At 40.2% G+C, this 25,074-nt stretch overlaps 1 protein-coding gene across 3 annotated transcripts; it reads left to right on the top strand.

Annotated features, from left to right (window-relative positions):
* The first annotated feature begins 5,248 nt into the window (after positions 1 to 5,248).
* AFG2B (AFG2 AAA ATPase homolog B) lies at positions 5,249 to 20,778 on the top strand. Of its 3 annotated transcripts, XM_060098351.1 has the most exons (8): positions 5,249 to 6,400; positions 7,396 to 7,581; positions 12,654 to 12,812; positions 15,577 to 15,786; positions 16,306 to 16,530; positions 17,890 to 18,024; positions 18,917 to 19,042; positions 20,507 to 20,778. In XM_060098351.1, exons 1-8 carry the CDS (start codon positions 5,306 to 5,308, stop codon positions 20,672 to 20,674), a joined length of 2,304 nt encoding a protein of 767 aa, XP_059954334.1. In that variant the 5' UTR covers positions 5,249 to 5,305; the 3' UTR covers positions 20,675 to 20,778. The 3 variants fall into 3 exon arrangements, with proteins under 3 accessions (XP_059954334.1, XP_059954335.1, XP_059954336.1); XM_060098352.1 differs by lacking the exon at positions 15,577 to 15,786; XM_060098353.1 differs by lacking the exons at positions 18,917 to 19,042; positions 20,507 to 20,778 and having other exon boundaries at positions 16,306 to 16,498; positions 17,890 to 17,998.
* The last annotated feature ends 4,296 nt before the right edge of the window (positions 20,779 to 25,074 follow it).

Here is a 25,074-nt window from a genome sequence, read left to right on the forward strand (position 1 = left end):
CCAAAGTACAGTGCAGGAGAGCACAGTAGAGCATAGCTGGCCATCCCTTCCTGTCTGGATTACTAGAAGTGTTGCTGGGCTCTTTATATGTCACTGGAGATGTAATGTGGGGCTATTTTCTTTCCCAAGATGACCTTATTGTACATTTCCTGAAAGCATTATATTTGATGATCCTCACAGCTTCACATTCATCAAATATATTGGGTTGGCCAAAAAGTTTGTGCGAGTTTTTCTGTAAGATGTTACAGAACGAACTTTTGGCCAACCCAATACTTCATGTTCCTTGGTAGTAAGCATATTTTGCATGCCTCACCCAGCCTTAGCTATGTATCAGAAAGTAGCCATTTAAAGCACTTTCTCTGTTTAGTCCTGAGAGATACTTGAATTGCTGTTTTGTTTTGTTTGTTTTTGCTATGATAGCAAGGCAATATCCTATAGAACCATGCCCCCAAAATATTTCAAATAGAATTAATGGACCAGTAGAAATGACAATATGGTGATGATCAGAACATAATCTCTAGCTGAGTAATAGGAAACGTGTCAAAGAAGTTATTGGCTTATTGTTATTAATTAAAACAATAATTAACATTGGCCACTTACCATGTGCCTGGCAGTATGCCAAGTGTTTTATGTGACTGTAATCAACGTGATATTGCAATATGCCCAGCTATAGCAAACAGGAGGAGTTTAATAGATATTTGTTGAGTAAATAAATCTGTGAGATAGGAATTACTTTTATCAATTTTACAAATGATGAAAATTAGGTTTAGAATTTTAAGCTTTGCCTAAGGTCACATAACTAATAAGTAACAAGTGAACCTAGCTGGTAAACTGAAATTTGATTGTAGCATAACATAGTGTAGTGGTTCAGAGTGGGAACCACAGAGCTAGTTTTGAATCCTAGCTCTGCCACTTACTAACTCTGTGACCTTGGGGGAGTTACTTAGCCTTTCTGTGCCTCAGTTCCTTCATCTGTAAATTAGAAATAATAATCCCAACCTCCCAAGGTTATTGGGAGGATTAAATGAGATCACACATGTAAAGCACTTAGAACTGTGACTGGCACCCTCTAAATATAGCTATTACTGTTTAGTAGAGCCTTATATTACATACCAATAGAGTTTTCTACTTTTCAAAAGAAATTTTTATACATTATCTCATAACGTCCTTATAAGGACGTTATGAACAATAATCATTACAATTAAGATAATAGAATCTCATGGAGTATAATCAATAAAAATATTGAATCACTATGTTGTACACCTGAAACTAATATAATATTCTAAATCAACTATACTTCAATTTAAAAAATATGATCTCGGGCTTCCCTGGTGGCGCAGTGGTTGAGAGTCCGCCTGCCAATGCAGGACACACGGGTTCGAGCCCTGGTCTGGGAAGATCCCACATGCCACGGAGCAGCTGGCCCCGTGAGCCACAATTACTGAGCCTGCGCGTCTGGAGCCTGTGCTCCGCAACAAGAGAGGCCGCGATAGTGAGAGGCCTGCGCACCGCGATGAGGAGTGGCCCCCACTTGCCACAACTAGAGAAAGCCCTCGCACAGAAACGAAGACCCAACACAGCCATAAATACATAAATAAAAATTAAATAAATAAATAAATAAATAATAAAAAATATGATCTCACTTAATCCTCATAATAATCCATTTTATAGATTACAAGAATCAGGCTCAGAAAGGTTAAATGGATTGCTAAAGATCATACAACAAGTAGTTAGGCCCTGCTGAGAAAACATAGAATGAAAGATTAACACACAGTGTCAACTCTTAAAATAAGAAGGGAGTAGAAGGAAGACAGGTAGGAAAACAACTAGCTCATTCAAGGCATAATGAAGCCATGTACTAAAAGGGGTGCAGGTTACACGCTGAGGAAAGCCAAAGGAAGAATTGATTAATTCTGTCTGGAGGTGGTATGTTTGCCTAGAATCCATCCCAGTGGCACCAAAGCAGGTCAGACACTGTTTCATGGCAATGAAACATATTGAGTCTGCTTGAAGTCAGAAAAGTTTGAGGGTGTGAGAGTAGCAGAGAAACATGGAAAGAAGTTTCCCAAAGAAAACTTTGAAAAATGCCTAAGCATTCATGACCACTCCCACACATTTTTTTGGACGTGGGAGGGAAACAGTGACCTTCATTTCAAAGGACAAATGAAGTATTCAGCACCGAAGATAATGTGAACAATGTGGGAAGTGAGTTATACATGGCCTGAGGCATGTAGAAATTATGTGAAAATAAGTAACTATATATCAACAGATTGTTTCATACACCTGGGTGTGAATCTTGGGAAAACCTAGAACCACAGTTGAGCACACTTCAGACTCAAATTTTACAGCCTTAGGGCTTATTTGGTTCTGGACTCCCTCTAGTGGTTCAACCTTTGGTGCTTTAATTGGTACTCTTCAGTTCGTAGAATCATCAAATTTTGGGTCATATTAAAAACAAGCAAAAGGACCACACAACTCCTGAGTGGTTTCCCACAAGAATAAAACTATGTGATTGAATGGTATGATAATGTGGCTATTAAGGTAGTTGAAATAATTGTGTTTCAAATGGTCTGACCTAAAGGGACACAGTGGATTTCACTGGCTGACTAGAAAAGCCAGTTATAGTTCTGCTGAGAATGTGTAGATAATAGCTGAAGGTCCAGGAACAGCATTTCTGTTTGCTTTCGTTTGCAACCTAAGGTGAGAATTCAACCTTTTAGGGATAGAGAGAAGTGACTGTTTTCTGGGCATATGGGTCCTACAAGGTCAGAGAATTCTAGCTTGACCTTGTATAAAGTCAACCTTTCAGACCAACCCAAAGCAACATGTGGTTTCCTTCATATCATATCCCTAATATTGCAACCTATACATCTGTTTTAAACCAAATTCAGAAAATTCTAAGAGTGATTTAACTTTATTTGCTTCCCTATATTGGCTTTGGTTATGCCCCTTGGCTATGTCTCCTGCTTCTTGCACATGACCACATGAGGAGGCAGACTCTTGTGTTCACTCCATTAAACTTGCACTTCCTGGCCAGTTCTGCACTACAGATATACATAAATCTGCCAACTCTTTAATATGACAGCCCTTTGCATATTTAGGACAGTTATCATGTCCTGTCTTCTTTCCCTTTTTTGGATCCCCAAAGCTTCTTGGAACCAGAATAAAAGAACCTCTGTGAGGTAGAGGTATCATAATTGAATAACTTAATGGGCATTTTGTTCACATCTTCAGAGGTAAAAACATTGGCTTTTTAAAAAAAATTTTATTGAACTATAGTTGATTTACAATGTTGTGTTAGTTTCAGGTGTACAGCAAAGTGAATCAGTTGTGCATACACACGTATCCATTCTTTTTTAGATTCTTTTCCCATATAGGTTATTATAGAATATTGAGTAGAGTTCCCTGTGCTGTACAGTAGGTCCTTATTAGATATCACTTTTATATATAGTAGTGTGTATATGCTAATCACAATCTCCTGATTTATTCCCCCCCCACACCTTCACCTTTGGTAACCATAAGTTTGTTTTCTCCGACTGGGACTCTATTTCTGTTTTGTAAATAAGTTCATTTGTACCCTTTTTTTAGATTCTACGTAAAAGAAATATCATATGATATTTATCTTTCTCTCTCTGATTTAGTATGATAATCTCTAGGTCCATCCGTGTTGCTGCAAAAAAAATTGGCTTTTTATTTCAGAAAATACAAAGCTGTTCTTGAAAAGTCTGAGTTTAGAGTCTTTGTTCTCCAAAGAGAATAGAAGGCAATACGATTAAGAGAAAGAAGCAAACAGGATGTAATGGGTGATTTACCCATTTCAGGACCTCCTCTTAGTATGCTATTTTCTAGTTCCTTTTAAGTTGTTCCAGCACAGTGGTTGGAAACACACAGCAGAGATCTGATAAGTGACTGTGGACTCCAGAAGTTAGTCATAGTGTCTGCCCTGAGGTTTGGATAGAGTGAGGCCAGGAATGGGCATTAGTCATAAGATCCCAGATCTGACAGTACTTTCCATTAAGAGATCACTATGGAGTCTGCAGCTGATTATTTGCATAAGTAGGAAGAAAAAGCACTCAAACACCAGTGACTTAAGCATTCCATCTGCAATCTCAATTTTGTAATCACATAAATTTGGGTTTCAGTGAAAGTGGGAAAAACAGAGGTAGAAAGATGTGTGTAGGATAAAAAACAAGGCATATTATCTTGACTTTGAATATCTGTAGCTCTTTTTTTTTTTTTTTTTTTTTTGCGGGCCTCTCACTGTTGTGGCCTCTCCCGTTGCATAGCACAGGCTCCGGGGCACGAACCCTACATCAGCAGGCGGACTCTCAACCACTGCGCCACCAGGGAAGCCCTGTAGCTCTTTTTGATGAGCAGCATTTAAAAGGATAGGAGGAAAGAGTAATTCCCGGTGGGGAGGGGAGAGGAGAGGTGGAAAGAGAATATTAGGTGGAGGTCTTAATAATGTAGACAGGCATTGCCTCTAATACAGGACTTAGTACTGTTGTGCCCCAGATAGACAATAAGGACTTAATCACATGAACAGAAGAGGTTATGATTAAGTTGTTGTCAAAGAACATTCAAAGGAGAAGTCAGGAATATGAACAGAATGTACTGGTGTGCCACAACTACGTCAGATGGCCTGGTTTTCCCTCTTTCCCTTCTTCAAGGGATTTAAAATGTTACACTGTGATTCTCTTTTGCTCGGCTGGTGCTTTTGTATAGGAAGGACATGCATGCACTTTACAAACAGGTTGGAACCCAGGTTATCGAAGGTGCCAAGGCTGTATTTCTCATCCACTCCAAGTCACCTAAGACATTACCACCAGAGCACTCCAAAATACTGTGCCCCTGAGGACTGTCGAGGTTTTTTCACAAAATAGCACAGTCTATAGGCTGATACTCCAAAAGCGCAGATGGTGATGCTCGAGTCCGGGAGCCAGGGAAAGAGAATGCTATGTGGCAACTCCCCAAACCACCAAGGTACATGCTTAATGACCTAGTAAAGGTAGCTTACGCTGCCTCTCAGACACCCGTGACGAAGGCCTTGTTCGTAAAGCTATGGAAAGGACGACTAGATTTCATCAAACCCAGCACCACAGCAAACTAGCCCCGAGGGTCCGAGCGTTGTTTAACTTCGTCTAACTTTCCGATTGGTCCTTTCTGCCTCATGTAAGGGAACGGCAACAGATCCCTGGCGCATGCGCATCACGTGCTTCCGGCAGAGGCGCTCTGTGTACCGGTCTTTCTGGCCCGGGTGGAATACCTACCCCCACTTTCCCGGGCCTTGCGTCTTCCGTGAGCAATGGCTCCGGACTCAGGTCCCTTTCCAGAAGGGCCGTTCTTAAAGCTGCTACCTGTAGACGCTAGGGACCGGGGCACCCAGCGCTGTCGCCTGGGCCCGGCGGCCCTCCGCGCCTTAGGCGCGCACCTGGGCTCGGCGGTGGAGATCTCGCTGCCTGACGGCGGCTCCTGCCTCTGCACCGCCTGGCCGCGGCGGGATGGAGCGGACGGCTTTGTGCAACTGGATCCGCAGTGCGCGAGCCCGGGGGCGGCAGTGGGGGCGCCGGGGTCCCGAGGGAGTCTGAACCTGAGCCGACTCCGGTTAGTGCCCTGCCCGCCCCTTCGGCTCCTCGCCGTGTGGCCGGTGTTGCGGGAGCTGGCGGGAGTGTCTGGTGCCCCAAATCCAGCCGCGGTGCTGGAGGCGGCGCAGGAGCTGCTGAGGAACCGTCCAGTCTCTCTGGGCCACGTGGTGGCCGCTCCTCCGGGCGCTCCCGGCCCGGTGGCCGCCCTGCACATCGTCAGCGGGGCACCCAACCCGAATCCGGCCGGGCTGGTCACCCCTCGCACCCACATCAGTCTGAGCGGGCTACCTCCGTCGGAAGAAGAGCCGCAGCCCGAGGTGCCCCTTGGGGGCCTTTCCGAGGCGGCCGACTCGCTGCGGGAGCTCCTCCACCTGCCGCTCAGCTACCCCCGCGCCTTGGCCTCGCTGGGGCTAGAAGTGCCACGCGGGGTGCTCCTGGCCGGCCCCCCCGGAGTGGGCAAGACCCAGCTAGTTCGGGCCGTGGCCCGAAAGGCGGGCGCGGAGCTGCTGGCCGTGAGTGCCCCCATGCTGCAGGGCTCCCGGCCCGGGGAGACCGAGGAGAACGTACGGCGGGTCTTCCAGCGCGCCCGGGAGCTGGCCAGCCGCAGGCCCACCCTTCTCTTTCTGGACGAGGTGGACGCCCTGTGTCCCCGGCGGGGCGGCCCACACCAAGCCCCCGAGAGCCGCGTGGTGGCCCAGGTGTTGACGCTGCTAGACGGCATCAGTGGGGGCCGGGAGGTGGTGGTTGTGGGATCCACCAACCGGCCGGACGCGCTAGACCCAGCGCTGCGCAGACCTGGGAGATTCGACCGAGAGGTAAATAGGCTCAGCCAGCTAGCTCATTGCCCCTGGAACCCCGGCCTCTTCTGGCCCTGGTAGGCGTTTGCCATTTAGGTTTGGAAGTCAGTGAAGCTGGAGTGGGGCTCTGTAAAGCAGAGAAGAACCCATTCTCTGGTCCACAAATGATCTGCGAGCCAGGACCCTTTCCCCCTCCAGAGTCAAATTGTTCTGAGAAGCAAGGGGGCCGTTAGGGATGAGTTGTGCAGGTCCTGAGAATGAGGAGTACTATAATCATTAGTGTTAGTTTTTAAGGGAACTAGGACTGCTACAAGCATATTAAACTCTTACGGATCTGGAAGGAGAATTTAAAGTAGGATAGCCTCGAGAAACAAATGTATTGAAATAAGGGGGAAGGCAGGGAAGGACTAAATCAGAGCAGACATTTAACTCTTCTAGATTTATTCATTCCTTGTTCGAACGCCAGCCTCCTATCCCACAATTGCTCCCTGAGTTGCCAGGAAGGTTGAATATTCAAAGCTGTCCTATTTTATAAACTTCAGTCCTAAATTGATTCTTGGTTTCTACTAAATAGTTTGAATAGTGATTATTTAAATGATGTTTGAACTTTGTGGTAGGTTTCTAAAGAGACAGGTGATAATTGCCCACTTTAGCATAATCTGTTTAGAACGTGAGTGGATTTCTTCCTCACACCATGTAGTACCTGTCTCCTGAATAAGCTCCAGAAGAGCAGGGACATAGACTATCTAGTTTACTGGCTCCTAGAACGTGGTAGGTTCTCAAAAATAACAAAAACTTATTAAATGACATATGTAATTTTTAACTGTGCAACTTTCTAGCCAGTGTTACTCCTCTGGAAGATAAGGATTTTCATGTATTCAGAATCTTAGGTATGCTTAAGAGTACACAGTAATAGTTCTAGATTTGTTCGCTAAATTATTATACATGTTTGTGAGGATTAAAAAAATAATATTTTAAGCTGTAAACTTTTTCTTTCCTTGCTTTGCACATAGATTGTCATTGGAACTCCCACACTTAGACAAAGAAAGGCGATTCTACAAGTGATTACCTCAAAGATGCCCATCTCCAGTCAAGTCGATTTGAGCCTCCTTGCAGAAATGACAGTTGGCTATGTTGGTGCAGACCTGACCGCACTCTGTAGGGAGGCTGCCATGCACGCTCTGCTTCATAGTGAGAAGGTAAGAAGGATTGATTTATGACCTTCTATGTGAACCCTTTTATTAACGTAACAAGTTAATTTAGAGATTAAAAAAAGTGGTAAGTACATTTTCTTCAAACTTTTGATACCTTCGACAGCTGTTTCTTACATTTAAAAATTTTATTTATTTATTTATTTATTTTTGGCTGCGTTGGGTCTTTGTTGCTGTGCGCGAGCTTTCTCTAGTTGCGGTGAGCAGGGGCTACTCTTCGTTGCGGTGCGTGGAGTTCTCACTGTGGTGGCTTCTCTTGTTGCAGAGCATGGGCTCCAGGCGTGCATGCTTCAGTAGTTGTGGCACATGGGCTCAGTAGTTGTGGCTCACTTGCTCAGTAGTTGTGGCATGCAGACTCAGTAGTTGTGGCTCGCGGGCTCTAGAGCTCAGCCTCAGTAGTTGTGGCGCATGGTCTTAGTTGCTCCGCAGCATGTGGGATCTTCCCAGACCAGGGCTCGAACCCGTGTCCCCTGCATTGGCAGGCACATTCTTAACCACTGCACCACCAGGGAAGTCCTCTTACATATATTTTTACATCTGAACTGCATAGAAATAGTATATGACTGAAAGTAGGGACAGAGAGCTGAGTTCTTTAGGTTTGCCCAGAGCGTTTTCCCCCACTCCCATAGTAACTCTTTAGTGCTGAAGCCCAGAGCAGTCAGGAAAAAGACAGTGTGGCCCCAGAAGAAGTAAACCTATTTCTTTTTAATTTTTGTTTTATTTTGAATCTATTTCAGACTTAGAGAAAAGTTGCAAAAATAGTACAAAGAATTTTTGTATATCCTTGACACAGATTCGTCAAATGTAACATTTTACCACTTTTGCTTTATCATACTCTCTTCATGTGTATGAATGTTTATGTGTGTGTGTGTATATATATATACTCATACTCTCAAATGCAGCCATGATGCCCCTTTAGCATTGAAAATTTAAGTGTATATTTCCTAAAAACAAGGACTTTAAAACCACAGTACAATTATCAAGATGAGGAAATTAACACTGACATGATACTTCTACCTAATCTATATAGACCTTAACCAAGTCTCACCATTTGTCCCACTAATTTCCTTTGTAGCAAAAATTTTGAAAGGAAAAAAGAAAAAAATATTTTTTAATCCAGGATTACACATTGCATTTAGCTGTCATGGCTGCTTAATCTTTAACCTAGAAACATTCTTCAGTCTTTCTTTTACGACTTTAATTTTTTAAAAGTACAGTTCAGTTATTCTGTAGAATATTCCTAAGTTTGGGTTTGACTGATGTTTTCTCATGATTTGATCCAGGTTTTGCATTTTTGGCAGAAATATCACAGAAATGATACTGTGTTTTTGTCATTGCATCTATTAGGTAGCAAATGATATATCTTTGTCCTATTACTGGTGAAATTAACTTTGATTTCTTGGATAAGGTGGTATCTCTGAGATTTCTCCATTGTCAAGATACTATTTTTCCCTTTGTTGTTAATAAGCATCTTGAAGGGAAAATAAGCTTTTCTAACTCAGGAGACGATTAGGTGCTTGGAATTTTATTTAAATTCATCTTTGACATTCAAATCCTTAATTCATGTCTGCTTTTCTTAAAAATAGTTAGGATATTATCTTAAATATAGTAGTTTTCAACACTATAGATTGGAAAATCTGTTCACTTTTGTGTAATGTCAACCTGAATCCCTAAACCCCTTCAGAAAAATATTTTCAGCATGCTGAGGATTCTGTTGTAATGTTAAAATTGTTCTTTGACCTTATAATTTTTAAAAACCTAATTCTGAGTTTGTTTAAGCTATAAGAGGATGATTTATCATCCTAAATTTTGAAAACCTTTTTACCTAGGTCATTTATAACCTTCCTCATTTTCTTTTCCTTTATTTTTACTCTTACACCAAAGGTGGGGAAGGAGTTACATGAACTTGTAAGTCCTCATCTTTTCAGTTTAGAACCAAAACTGCTTGAAGATTTAATGACAAGTCCCATGTGTGAAGATTTGAGGATATATGCCTCTTGAGGGGAGGACAAGAATACCACGGTATGGGAAAGGAGGTTTACATTTAGAATTCCCTCTGCTTTGAAGTTCCAGGTTTGACCTTAAGCACGTTGGCTTAGGTGGACCATCCAGCTGCAGCCGTCCTAGGGTGGAGCCCACTGCTACTTCAGGAGGGGCCTGCCCAGGCATAGTTACCCCAGGTGATGGCTCAGTTCATAAACAACCAGGGGAAGTGGAAGAAAGAAAGGCAAAAAGGAAGAAGGGACAGAGGCTTCTGGGAAGGTACTGGCTCCATCTGTTTCTTCTTTCCCTCCCCAGGCAGCTGAGGGGCTGCTGCTGCCTCTATCTGTGCCAGGGCAGACAAGAGCACATCACAGTTGGTTCATCTTTTTGTCAAGTATGCCTATTAAAGGGTTAGAAAGACAGTTTAACACACACACATATACACATAGAGGGGAAAGGGTTTTTATCTGCCTGAAGGGATTATGAAAATCAAGTGAATAGTGTACACACAAGTAATCTGCAAGTGTAAATGGGATTTTCAAATGTTAGTTGGTGTTACCTAAAAATTAATTAGTATTCAGTTACCCAATATCTAATACTGCTAGCTAGTTAAAAAAAAGCACTATTCAAAAAACTATTTAATAGCGTTATTTGTGAGAAATTAAACAAGATAAAAATTATAAAGAAAGTAAAAATTATTTGAAATCTCACCTCCCAGAGATTATAATTATTGACATTTTTTAGGAACACTTCAGAAAAGCTCCACGTATACATATTCACTTATTTAATCTTTCATAAATGGGATAAAATAGTTTGTTATTGAAAATGGGAATTTTGGGATAACTGAATGTTCAGAATTTGATGTAAGAGGGCAAATACCTAAATATAATACAGATATTACAAATAGAAATATAAGTTTTTAATAGCCAGAAAGGAAATGATTTACTGATTTGACCATTTTAGAATGGCAGAACAATACTATTAAAAAAAAAAAGAAAGATGACAAGTTCAAAAGCAAAACAAACAAACAAACAATACTATAAGCAAAGGCAAGACATGAGACAGACTGGGAAAAATACTTTCAGCCCATGACAAAAGCCCAATTTCCTTGGCGTAGAAAAAACTCTCACAAAGCAATAAGAAAAGACCAACAATCCAAGAGAAAATGGGTAGTAAGATATGAACTGGTAGTTGACAGTAAAAGGATTACAGATGGCTTATACACATGAAAAATCCTCAACTTTCTTTAAAAATTAGTCTTTTGATTTTTTTTCTTTTTTAAAAACTTATTATTTTGAAATAATAAAAACTTCAGGGAGAGTTCTGAGATAGAGAACTCCTGCTAAATCCTTTATCCAAATTCACCAGTTTTTAACATTTTGCCAAATTAGCTTTATCATTCTCTCTTTTCTCTTCTCTCTGTACAGTTGACCTTTGAACAACACAGGTTTGAACTGCACCAGTCCACTTACACATAGATATTTTTCAATAGTAAATACTATAAGTACTGCACGGTTTGGGGTTGGTTGAATCCACACAGATGTGGGGAACGGCAGATATGGGGGGCCCCCTCTACTTAAACGAGGATTAACTCCCATGTTGTTCAAGGGTCAACTGCCTAGGTATACACCTTGTTTTTTTCTGAATCATTTGAGAAGGGGTTGCATGCATCTTAACCCATTATCCCTTAATATTTTAATGTCCATTTCCTATGAAAAAGTATGTATAATCTCATTATATTCTGGAATTTTAATATTGATCAAAATGTTGTCAGATTTGCAGTTCCTATTCTAATTTTGCTAACTGTATCAATTTTTGTAGCATTCTTTTCCTCCAGTACAGGATCTAGTCCAGGATAATGTATTGTGTTTAGTTTTTTGTTTCTTTTTATCTTGAACGCTTCCTTAGCCCTTTTTTGGTGTGTGTGCAACATTTGACATTGACATTTTTCAAGGATGCAGGTCAGTGATTTTATAGAACTTCTGTCAGTTTGGGTTTGTCTGTTTCTTCATAGTCAGATTCAGGTTATGCATACCCATTGGGGATACTACATAAGTGATAATGTGTCCTCCTTATGATGTCACATGTGAAGGCACAATACGTCCACCTGCCCCTCATTGGTGGTGTCCCTAATGGTGACTGATGTGATGAATCAGTCAAGGTTTTGTCCAGTTTATCTACTGTATAGCTGCTATTTTTCCCTTTGCAACTAATAAGAAATCTGTGAGGAAACGCTCTGAGACAACGCATCAAACTTTCCCTCCCCTAGATTAGCATCCATTGATTCTTGCCCTAAACAGCCTTTACTGCGATGGTTGCAAAACTGATTTTCTGATTCCATTATTTCCTCTACCTCACTCTTGATTAAAGAAATTTAATTAACACAATAGTGAGCACCATTTCCTCTGTCACACTGGCAGAAATGTAAGGTTTGGTAATGTCCATTGTTGGAGAGGTGTGGGGAGAACAGCTTCATATATTGGTGCAGCTTTGAGGACAGTTTAGTAGTAGCTGTGAAAATTATAAGTGTACATACTCTTAAGCACAATAATTCTACTTTGAGGAAATTATTATATAAAATACTTGAGCATGTGCACAAGGACTTTCAGTTGCTGCTTTGTTTTTAATAACAAAAGACTGGAAACAACCTATGTTCAACAGAAGGATGTCGTTAAAATACTCATACAATATGCAGTTGTCAAAAAGAATGAGGTAGAACTGTATTAGTTGACATGAAAAGATTTCTAAGATAAATTTCTAAGAAAAAGTACAAGTTAATATGTATGGTATGGTCACATTTATGTATCTTTTTGAAAGCATATACATATGTCATAAAACATACTGGAAGAATACACAGGAGACTGTTGACATTCTCTGGGGATGAATATTGGAGGAGTTGAGGGGGAGACATTTAATTTTTTTATACCATGTGTTACAAATTTCTTTATAGTGATAACAAAATAGATGTATAAATTCAGAAGAGGATTTAAAATTAAAAAGTAATTGTGTTTGTGTACCACAAAAAAGGCCCACCTGATTTTTGGTTTGATTTTGCTTTTTGGGGTGGATTTCTTCAGAACCAGGACAATCCAATGATTGATGAAACAGACTTCCTTGAAGCTTTTAAAAAGATCCAGCCCTCATCATTTCGAAGTGTCATTGGACTGATGGACATCAAGCCTGTTGGCTGGGAGCAGATTGGTGGCCTTGAAGATGTAAAACTGAAGTTAAAACAGGTGAGATAGAGAATCTGCTTAAGCCAGTAAAATATGACAGTCTTAGCGTAATGCTTTATGGTGAAAACAAGCTGCACCGAAACTTCTTGCCGTCATCACTAATGTGATCCTAACGTCTAGATCTAATGGTCGATTTTCAGTCCTTATTTAACTGGACTCTATAGGCATCAAATATTATTTTTCTTTTTTTTTTTTTTTTTTTTTTTTGCGGTACACGGGCCTCTCACTGTTGTGGCCTCTCCCGTTGCGGAGCACAGGCTCCAGATGCGCAGGCTCAGCGGCCATGGCTCATGGACCCAGCCGCTCCATGGCATGTGGGATCTTCCCGGACCGGGGCACAAACCCGTGTCCCCTGCATCGGCAGGCGGACTCTCAACCACTGCGCCACCAGGGAAGCCCTTATTTTTCATACTTTCCTGCCTCACCCTCTTTTTGTTTGCTTTTTGCTCTAAAGAGTTTATAATTTAGACCGGGGTCAGTAAACTCTTTTCTGTAGAGGGCCAGAGAATAAATATTTTAGGCTTTGTGGTCTCTGTTGTAACCACTCAACCCTGCCATTGTAGCAAGAAAACAGTCGTAGACAGTATGTAATGAGTATCTGTGTTCTGATGGAACTTTATTTATGGACACTGAAGTCATATAATTTTCACGTCACAAAATAGTATTATTTTGAATTTCTTTTTATTTTATTTATTTATTTTTGGCTGTGTTGGGTCTTTGTTTCTGTGTGTGGGCTTTCTCTAGTTGCGGCGAGCGGGGGCCACTCTTCATTGCGGTGCGCGGGCCTCTCACTGTCGCCGCCTCTCTTGTTGCGGAGCACAAACTCCAGACGCCCAGGCTCAGTAGTAGTGGCTTGCGGGCTCTAGAGTGCAGGCTGAGTAGTTGTGGTGCACGGGCCTAGTTGCTCTGCAGCATGTGGGATCTTCCCTGACCAGGGATCGAACCTGTGTCCCCTGCATTGGCAGGCAGACTCCTATCCACTATGCCACCAGGGAAGTCCCCCACGAAGTCCCCCTAATTTTTTACATGCTTTGTCTCATTTAATCTTCACAAAATACATGCGGGAGATGAGTAATACCTTTCTGTTAGAAACACTGTTTCTTTAGCTCTGAATATTAAGCTTTCCTGCCTTTCTGAGCACTCCCCTCCCCTACCTTAAATGTTAGTTCTCCGAGTGCCTGAGAGTTTTCTTTTTGCATTTTCTGAGTGAGCCTTTGATCTCCTGTGTCCCAGGTCTCAGCTGTCCCCTGAAAACTGCTAACTCAGAAATCTTTATATCCAGTGCAGATAGTTCTTTTGATCATTAGAGCTACTTAAATGCCTGCCTACTGGATAACTTCCAGGGATCTCAAACTCATCATGTCCAAAGTTCAGCTAATCAGTTCCACCTCTACACCTGGATTCCCTCCCTCAGTGAATGCAGCCAGTCACCCCATCCCCTCAGTCAGAAACCTGTCTTCTAAATGCATGGAGTCATGTCATACATCACGTAACTTCCCCTCTGGATTTCCCCTGCGTAAAATACAGTGACATTTTATGTTTCATATACGTCCCTCCCACACCACCTCCGCTGCCTGTGACGCATCAAGCCTTATTATTTTTGTAGTCTGAATCCTTGCCAGAGACTGCTAAGTGGTCTCCCTCCCTCTAGTTTCATTTCCTTCTATCCATTCTCTATACTGCTTCCTCATTGTTGACTAAAACTGTCAAGGCCCAATGTGATCTGAATCCTACTTCCACTTCAGCTCTATCACGTCTTGCCTCCCTCATCCTCCCCTCTGTTCCTGCTTACTGTTGGGAGATGAATTGGATGCTTTCATGTGTCTCTGTATGTATTGTTCCTTGTCTGTGGAATGCCCTTCTCTGGTCTGCTTGTTAGTTTACAAGCCTGTCTCCCCAACTAAAATAGGAGTTTCTAGGTACAGGGGTCTTGTCTGTCCTTTTCTGTAGAGGCAAAATATCAGTAGTTAAGAGCTTGTGCTCTTGATCTACACTGTCTGGGGTTAGTCTTAGTTCTGCCTCACTAGCAATAAGATAGATCTGGGCGGGTTACTTCACTTTTTAAGCCCCAGTTTCTGCATCTGTGAAGTTATGATGATAACAAAACCATCTACCTCAGAGGTAGTGAGGATTTACTTCCTATTATGAGTGCCTACTTTGTGAAGGTGTCATTCTAGGTGATGGGGATTTAGAGGTGAACTTCACTTACATTCTAGCAGGAGCAGAATGACTAACTCAACATGGAAAAATAGTAGTTTCAGATAGCAAATGAATAAGTGCTCCAAAAGTAGAAGATGGGTAGTAGCATAGACTGCCTGGGAGGAGGAGGATCTGCTTTAACTACAGTGGTTAGGGAAGACCTCTCCAAGGAAATGACATATGAGTGGAGACATGTATGATGAGGGATAGCACACAAAGATCTTGAGGGATCTCTCAGGCAGAGAGAGACTAGCAGGTAAAGGCCGTGAGATGGGAACAAACTGGAGTGTTTGGGCGATGGGTTATGTGAGGCCTTGTAAGCAGTGGTAAGTTAGGAGTTTGGATTTGGATTTTATTCTAATTCTGATGAGAAGTCATTGAAAGATTTTAAGCAGGAAGTGATGTGACCTCACTTAGGTCATACGATCACTGGCTGCTGTGTGGAGATCGGAACACATTTCCAGCTCATAGCAGGTACCTGAGGGTTGTTGAACGCATGAATTTACTGAATTTTTTGATGTTCATCATTATACTAAAACAACTCTCTCTTTTTGTATACTTTTAGAGCATTGAATGGCCTCTGAAATTCCCTCGGGAATTTGTTAGGATGGGCCTGACAGAACCAAAGGGAGTTCTCCTGTATGGTCCCCCTGGGTGTGCTAAAACCACCCTGGTGAGGGCCCTGGCCACGAGCTGTCATTGCTCTTTTGTTTCAGTGAGCGGAGCTGATCTCTTTTCACCTTTTGTTGGAGATTCAGAAAAAATCTTGTCTCAGGTTTGTTTTTTTATTTTCCCTCATGCAGTTAAGTTTACTTTTGAATTTTTGTTTCATGCCTTAAGGATAGACCTTATTTTTTTTAAATATAACTGCCTTTTTTTCCTATTAGGAAAGTTATACCTGATTGTGTATAGAAAATTTAGAAAATATAGAAAAGTGTAAATAAGAAATCCTCCATAATTCCTCCACCTACCGTTAACATTTTGGTGAATTTCCTTTGTTTTTCTGTTTCCTTGGGCAGGGAATGGGTGGATGTAACATAGATCTGTGATTTTTAACTTAATATTATCACTTTTAAAATTCAATAATATTAAATATTCTTTGAAAATATTATTTTAACCCCTATATAATATTGTTATTCTTTATTTATTCATTCCCTAGTTCTTAGACATTTAGAATCTTTCTCTTCTTTTTATATTTTAAAAATCATAAATACAGAGTAATGCAGAAAACATACATTCATATGAATAAGGCATGATGTATAGCTTTTAAATATTTCCGTTTTTTGAACAAAAGGTATTTCGACAAGCAAGAGCAAATACTCCAGCAATTGTGTTTTTGGATGAAATTGATTCAATCTTGGGCTCTCGGTCAATCAGCAGAACAGGATGTAATGTTCAAGAGCGTGTTCTTTCTGTTCTCCTAAATGAATTAGATGGTGTTGGATTGAAGACCATAGAGAGAAGAGGAAGTAAATCAGATCAACATGGTAAATACAAGGAGCTGGAAAAAAACGAAGAGGTATTTATTAGCCAGAATACACCAAAAATCCAGGCCAGCATTAAGTAGATTGCATCTGCACTAGCTTTTCCTATGCTGGATTCATCTCATAGAATTATATAATTTCAGTGTGACTCTTAGGACTTTTACAGAGCTGATAAAATAGTGATTTACCTGGGAAAGGTGAGGCAAATTTTATAATAAAGTATCTTAGATATATATGGATGTGAATTTTTTCCTAAGATTAGAAACATAACTACATATTGCTAGTGGAGAAGGGAGTTTCTTCTTATTTTTATACCCTGAAAAACTAGTGTTCATCCCTTTCTAAAATTGTTTATGTGAAATGAAACATAACCCATGTTTAGGTTACTGATCATTGGAAATAATGATCAGTAATTGAAAATTTTCAGTTTTCTTGAGGAATGGGTTTCCTTGGTTATAACAAAGTTAAAATGACCTTGGAAATCCTCTTCCTCTCTTCTGAGCCTTCTCCAGATAGAGTTTGGTATCCTTAAGTAATTCCTGACAGAGAATTTTTTTTCTTTTATTTTTTTCTTGTTCTTACTTGTTTCCCATTTTTTAAATTGTTCCATGGAAAGAGAGTCTTACAGCTCCTTAGGAACATGTGCCACTAGAATTTGACGGGACCCATCAGGTTTTCTAATCAGATCTCCTCATCATGCAGGATTTCCTTCTATAGCCTCTGACAGGTGTTTACCCAGCCTCTGCTAAAATACTTGCAGATATAGGGAACTCATTGCTTTGAGAGATCACATCACTGGAGAACTGCTCTGATAATTAAGTTCAACAATTTTGAATGCTTAGCATGTGTAAGGCCTTGTTCTGGTTGCTCTTAGATATTTCTTATCTTCAGGATTTATATAAATGCAGCTTATGTTAATTGTCATATTTCTGCCTGTGGAAAGAAAACAAAGGGGTAAAATAAATCTCCCTCTTCAAGAACATGAGAGCCAAGACTTTTCATAACTATACATGTGTTAGTCAGATGCTTCTGTCTTTTCAAGTCGTCCATTTAAGTTGTAATCATTCACTGGGGCTCAGGTGCATTTAGGTCAACAGATAGATGTTCTCTGCTGTGGTGTAAAGCTTTTCATCAGTTCTCACACTGAGAGATGCCCCATCAGGATTGATCACTCCCTTCACTGTGTACACAGAGTAGCTCTTTGATAATTTGTTTCTGGGGTACCTTGATATTGAGAAGGTGGTCTGGAAAGGAAATATAAGCATTCTAGTCCCAAGAAAAAAATATCCCCCTATTTAGAAACAAATGGACCTTCTGATTTGTAATTTAAAAAAAAATACATTTAATAATTAACAACTTATTGACATTACTTTGTGTTGTATGTTTTCCCTCAGCTAGAGTTTCAGGAAGATTTTCATAGCAATGTCATGATTGTTGCAGCAACAAATAGACCTGATGTGTTAGATGATGCCTTGTTACGGCCTGGAAGATTAGACAAGATTATTTATATTCCACCTCCAGATGAAAAGGTAATCATTGTGCACATTTACTCTGTGTGAGCATTTCTAACAACACATCAGTGTCTGAGCTCTAAGAAGACGGCAGAATTGAATCCCTTACTGGGTGTAGGTGTACATGGTATGTGTCCTATATTGGATTCCGCATTTTTCCTTATCTGGGCCCGTCATAAATCATCATTTTCATCTGCTTTTGCTGGGTACTCTGGCCCTGTTTTCAGAGAAACATAAGCCTAAAAGCAAGGTAGTAATTTCCTTTTTGTGGAAGACTCAAAATACTGAGCTTATTGAGTCTACTCAACATTATTTTGCAACTAGAATGGAGGAATCCTAAAGTGTTAAAAGGGTTTCGGAGGTTATCTGGGTCAGCATTCTTATTTTTCAGTGGAGAAATCTGAGGTTGCGGAGATTATACATAATGTATCCACAGCCAAAGAATCAGTAAATCCGTTGCCCTTCACATCCAGAGCCACTGGCAGTGAGTGGTGAAAGACACAGAAAATGAATTGTTTTCCTTCCTTAGGCTTTTATCAGATTTTGAAGGGATGGAAAAGAATTATATCTATTTTATTTTTAAATTGTGTCTGATAATTTATGTATTTGCTCTTGAACCATGTCTGATGGGACTGTTTGTACCCAAAAGAGAGATTCATCAAGTTTCTTAAAGATTATACCTATGGTTGGCTATTTTTTAAATTAATTATAAAAATATTAAAATGTATCATGATGTCACATTTACTTTCTTCTTGAGAAGAAGTGATTCTTTCTTATTGTTTGTTTCTGAAATATATATACTTTCTCTGTAATATGATAGAAAACTCTAACTTGAAATGTTTTAATACAGCATTGTGTCAGACATAAATGTTGTAAGGTTATAAACATATTATTTTTTATTTTGTTCCAGGGCAGGCTTTCTATTCTGAAAGTCTGTACAAAAAACATGCCAATGGCGCCTGATATTTCCTTAGAAAACGTAGCAGCGGATACCTGTTTTTTCTCTGGAGCTGATCTTGGAAACCTCTGCAAAGAAGTAAGTTAGTGAAGAATACCTATAGTTCAAAACATTTCTTCATTTATTCAGAACTTATTCACTTGGCAGTATTTACTGAAAGGGAGGCACCATGTGAGGTGAAAAAGACCACTGTGGTCCCTTACCTTCTCTTCAGAGCTTACAGGTTGATGGGGCAGTGGGGGAGGTGCAGAGAGGTAATACTGAATTAAAACATGTAGTGAGTCAGGGAAGTTCAGGGTGCTGTGGGAGTACCTAGGAAGGACACCAGTCCAGACCTGGGGGCATCAGAGAAGGCTATCTGAGAGAGGGTGTGTGTACATTGAAACTGGAAGGATGATTAGGGAGTTAGCTAGGCTGAGGGAGAGAAGCGGAGTGTTTGAGGCAGAAGGAACAAAATGTGCAGCAACTGGAGGAAAGAGATGACATTATTGAAGAGGTGGAATGGACAGTGGCCAGATCACACAGGTTCTTGTAAGTCACTTTAAGGCATTTAGACTTTATGTTGGCTGCCAAAAAAGGCAGCCACTGTGGGTTTTTCCTTTCTATAAACTTGTGTTAAATATAACATTCAGAAAAATGCACAGATCAGAAGGATATAGTGCACTGAATTAACATAAAGTGAACACACTTGTATAACCACCTCTCCAGAAGCTTCCCGTGGGCCTTCCCACTCTATCCCAAAAGAGAACCACTCTCCTGACTTCCAGCACTGGGGAGATTAGTTTTGCCTGCTTTTGCACTTTATATAGATGGAACCATATGGTATGCTTTTCTGTCTGCTTCTTTAACTCAAGATTATGTCTGTGAAGTTCATCCGTTGTTTTGTGTGTAGCAGTAGTTCATTTCTGTTGCTTATAATATTCTAATATATGAATGTGCTGCATTTATATACGCATTTTATCTTTGAACATTTGTGTTACAACTTTTTTGCTATTATGAATTATGCTGCTATGAACAATCTTGTACGTGTCTATTGGTATACGTATGTGTGTATGTCTATTTCGTATACAAAGAGAATTGGTGGGTCATCGAGTATGTGTTGATCTGTTCCTTTATGATCAGTGCTGTTTCCTGTTTAAAAACTCCCACTCTGAGGCCAGGAATATAGTCTCTCATCTTTTTTTAACTTAATTTTTTTTTTATTGGCATATAGTTGATTTAAAAAATTTTTATTTTATACCGGAGTATAGTTGATGTCATCTTTAAAATATATGCACTCACAATGCCTATATTATTCTGCAGTCTGCTTTCCCCCCCAGCCCCCCACCCATTTAAGGCTAGAATTTAATGTAGAAGAAAAGATGGTCTACTGAGAGGACTTTTAATCACTTTAACTTTTTAGCTTAATGTTTCTAGCATTATGAATATTGAAATTCTATGAAGTGAGACTGAGATTTTTGTGTTCACATTTTAGAGTATTACCATATATTATAAAATAACAATGAAGCATATTTATTATTTCCTATTGTTTGTCTCTTACAGGCCGCCTTGCTGGCTCTGCAAGAAAATGGACTGGAAGCGACCACAGTGAAACAAGAGCACTTTCTAGAATCACTTAAGACTGTAAAACCATCCTTAAGTCACAAGGATTTGACTTTATATAAAAACTTATTTCAGAAACAAGGATTTTCTAACTTAGAAGATATTTAAAAATTATTTTACATACCTGCTTAAGGATTAACTGAAATGTGAACGTGCACTATAATTTGCAACTTCACACTTTGTGTGTGTTATTTCCTATAAATAAAAAAACTTGTGCCTAATAAGCTAAGATTTCATACTTACAGAAAAGTTAAAAGAATAACACAAAGAACTCTTATATACTCTTAACCCAGATTCTCCAATTTTTAACATTTTCCTACATTTGTTTCCTTTCTCTCTTTCCCTCTCCCTCCTCCCCACCACAGTATTTTTCTGAACTATTTAAAAGTAGATTTTACACATCATGCCCCTTTATCCCTTTAATACTTCAATGTACATTTCTTATAAATGAGCTTATTTTCTTATATGACCACAGTGCAGTTATCAAATTCAAGAAATTTAACATTGATACAACATTTTAATCTACTGACGATGAATTCCATCCGTTGTTCCAATAGTAATTGTTTTCCCATTACAAGATCTAGTCTAGGATCATACACTGCACTTAGTTGTCATGTCTCTTTAGCCTCTTTGCCTTTTTTAGTCTGAAACAGTTCCTCAGTCTTTCTTGACCTTGACACTTTTGAAGAGTACAGACGAAGTATTTTATAGAACAGTTGGTTCCTAATTTGTGTTTGTCTGATGTGCATCATGATAGGTTCAGGTTATGCATCACCAGTGGAGCATATGTATGTGCTGTCCTGTCCTCAGATCACAGCTGGAGGCACGTGACATCTGCACATTATTGGTGATGTTAATTTTGATCACTTGTTTATGATCTTGTCCATCTTCTCCACTGTATAGCTACTAGTTTTCCTTTTGTAATTGTGCATATTTTTTAAGGAGATAGGTTATATGTGTTTTTATTTTCCTTTATTTTATTTTATTTTTTTTGGTGGTATGTGGGCCTCTCATTGTTGTGGCCTCTCCCGTTGCGGAGCACAGACTCCGGACGCGCAGGCCCAGCAGCCATGGCTCATGGGCCCAGCCGCTCCGCGGCATGTGGGATCCTCCCGGACCGGGGCACGAACCCGTGTCCCCTGCATCTGCAGGCAGACTCTCAACCACTGCGCCACCAGGGAAGCCCCTATTTTCCTTTATTAAAAAAGTAATCATGCTAGAAAATATAGATAAACATGAAGAAAACATGTGGGTATTTAACTTTCCAGTCCCTTACGCATGTATAGATAAGTTTTTAAAACCAAAAGCATGGTACTGTGTAGCTCTTGTTTTTCTCACCTCACAATATCTGGTAAGCATCTTACTGAGACTTTCTTCACTCACAAGGTGCCATACGGGGTGCAGGCGTGTAAGTGAAGGAGACGGACGTGGCACTGCTAGGGCAGCTGGGAGCGGGGCCTCCAACAGATCATGCAGAGTGTGAGTTAAACCCAGGAGACGAGCTTCAAAGGGATATAGGTACCGTCAGAACATGGTGCGTGAACCATATGAAGTCATAAATGTTAAGCAGTTGGAAAGTTTTCTGTTTCTGACGGGAGCCAGTACTATTATTAAGCAAAACCTCACTATTGGGGAACAATTAAGGAAAAGGCCTGTCTTATTTATAGGTATAAAATATAATTCAGTTAACATTATTCTAACAACCCGACTCTTGCTTTTGAGTAGTAGGGGAAATACCTAGAAACTTGATTAGAATTCTGAATATTTTCATTCATGTTCTGTCCGTTACTGATTTTACAGGAAAAGGCAGCCATTAGGCCTTTGCCATCCCTAGGCCTGAACCCCTTAACTCAGATTCTAGCTGTATGCCCCTTGTTTTTTCCTAGAGAAAGTTTCTAGTGGTCAGCCTAGAAATTTAGTACCCACACTTTGGTTAGAGGCTGAGTTTTTATTTGAAAATGTCTTTTTAAACTGTAACTTTGCAAGAGAACTTTGGAAGCCTCCTGAGGACAAAAACCATGTTTCCTCTCTCACTGAAATAAATCAATAAATGATGAAGTCAGATCAAGGATTTCTTTGACTCAACTTCAGTGTGATTAGAGGATGGCTCTGGGAAATTTCCAAAAGCTGTGTTTGTAATCGGTGAGAAAACACTTCAGCTTCTAAGTATTATACCTGGGAAGTGTGAAAAGCTTTACATTAAGCTTAAACTCCTTTCTGAGCCACATTACAGCATTAAACAATGTATCAATAGTACACTCCCAGACCATCTGAAATTTAGCAAATCCATATTTGCTAAACCTGGTAACTAGGGAGCCACTGAAGGATGGGCAGAAAGAATTCCAACAAAAAATATTTAATGAAAGGATATTCTATTTTTCTTATAAAGCCTGAGCTGGGCTGATGAAAATCTAAGTTTAAATTCCTAGTGTGGGAACCAAGTAGCTGTGGTTCCATGCTCCTGCAAGCCCGGGTTGCAGCAGCTAGAGAAGGTTCTAGAAGCTTCTGGCAATTGGGGTGGGGAGGGGAAGCTCCCCCAAGGGATTTTGGGCTTTGGAGCAGCCACAGAGGGTAATGCTGGTGAGTATCCTGAATGGGTTCCTTTGGGGTGCTGCCAAGATTTGAAGGGTGAGAACTGTGCCTGCTAGTTAGTCATTCTGGTAAAGACTAAACACAAGCTCAGTAAACCTGGGCATTAACCAAAAGAGGGAAAGCATGGCTTTCAGGGTCTAGTTCTCATTGTGAGCTTTAAAACAGCCAGTCTGAAATTTCCTGATCAACAGTAGCGAGGTAATCTGCATGATAAAGACCCCTCCGGTTCCTTCCCGCCCCTCCCCCTCCTCCCACCCCATCCTGGCCCCCAAAAGAAGGCAGTCTGGCTTGAAACAAGCATTTTCTTTTGCTACTACTTCTTGCCCCACCCTCCTGCCTAAATTTATAAAAGCCTTCTGTTTGTACTACCCCTTGGAGCACCCTTCTAGTTCATGAACCATTGATTGAAGCCAATTAGATCTTCAAATTGACTCAGATGAATTCTGTTTTTTAACACTATACAATTTATAAATTTTTAAAACATTTTATTCTGAACATTTTCACACACAATAATATAACAAACTCCCACATATCTGTCACCTAGATTGAATAATTAGTATTTTGCTAAATTTGCTTCGTTTTCTAACTGAAGTATTTTCAGGTAAATCCCAAACATCATGATATTTCTTAATTATTTCCATATACATTTCTTTAAAAATGTGTTTTTTAAAAAAACAAACAACCATAATACCATTATCACCTGAAAAAATCAACAGTACTCCCTTTAATATCATTTCATATCTGGTCTGTATTTAAGTTTCTCTAGTTGCCCCCAAAATGTCTTTACAGTTGGTTTGTCTATTTCTATGTTCAAATAAGTATCCTCACCTTTGGTAAGATTTCTCAGAGCCCATTAGAATTAATCATCGGTCTTTGGCACCAGATCATGACAGAGCGTGTTAGAGTTACTTACAGGCACTAAACTGTAAGAAACGTGAAATAAGGGACTTGTGTTTTATTCTTTTAAATTTACCATGCCCCATTCTGAGAATAATGCCTAGGCTATTACAAAACTGCATTTTGAAAAGAAATGACATTGGCAAAGCAGGGCTCTAAGTTTAAGGTCATTACTAGGCATGGGCTACACTCCCCCCCACCCCGGGGCGTGCCACGTGGCTTGCAGGATCTTACTTGCCCCACCAGGGATGGAACCCGGGCCCCCAGCAGTGGAATCACGGAGCCCTAACTACTGGACTGCCAGTGAATTAATTCCCAAGGGCTACACATTTTAATTTTAATTTGCGGGCCATGATATATTCCTATAAGATTTCCTTTTTCTCCTGCTTCTATCCTAGAAAAAAATTTATCTTTAATTAACAAATTGAAGCTTTTCTTAGAACTTACTGACAAAAGAAGCTTTAGAGATTCTACAGAAGGAGCATTAAAAGGCTTCTTTGATTCTATTCAATACAAACCACGGAAAATGTTGAATTTTCTCTGAAGTAATCAACAAACGTCTCCAGCTACAGCTCGAGTTACACAGTAGGAACCCTTGTCAGTAACTGGGTGAGAAGTTATATTTATGATCTGCCTTATATAAAACAAATCTTTGCAAATAATAATTACTATTTATTGAATGCCTACTACAGGCAAGGCAGACTGCTACATGCTTTGCATACATTCTAACATTTTTTCCAACTCCCTGCCGAGCCAGGTTTGTCCCCATTTTACATATATATAAACTGAGAGTCGTGAAGGTTAAGTAGTTTCCTCGAAGTCAGTCAGCTAATAAAGTATGGCAGGGGTGGGCTCTGAACTCAGGTCAGTTTGAATGCAAAGCCCATGACTAGAAATAAAATGGGGCTGAAACAGAGCTGGGTCTGGCCATTCAGAAAACATTAAGATGTTTTCATTTTTATGCTAACTCATAGCTTGAACTTCAAACAGTTTTAAAATAATTGTTTTAAAATAACTAT

Source organism: Mesoplodon densirostris, chromosome 4 (genome assembly GCF_025265405.1).
Source record: "Mesoplodon densirostris isolate mMesDen1 chromosome 4, mMesDen1 primary haplotype, whole genome shotgun sequence".
In the NCBI taxonomy this organism is placed as follows: domain Eukaryota; kingdom Metazoa; phylum Chordata; class Mammalia; order Artiodactyla; family Ziphiidae; genus Mesoplodon; species Mesoplodon densirostris.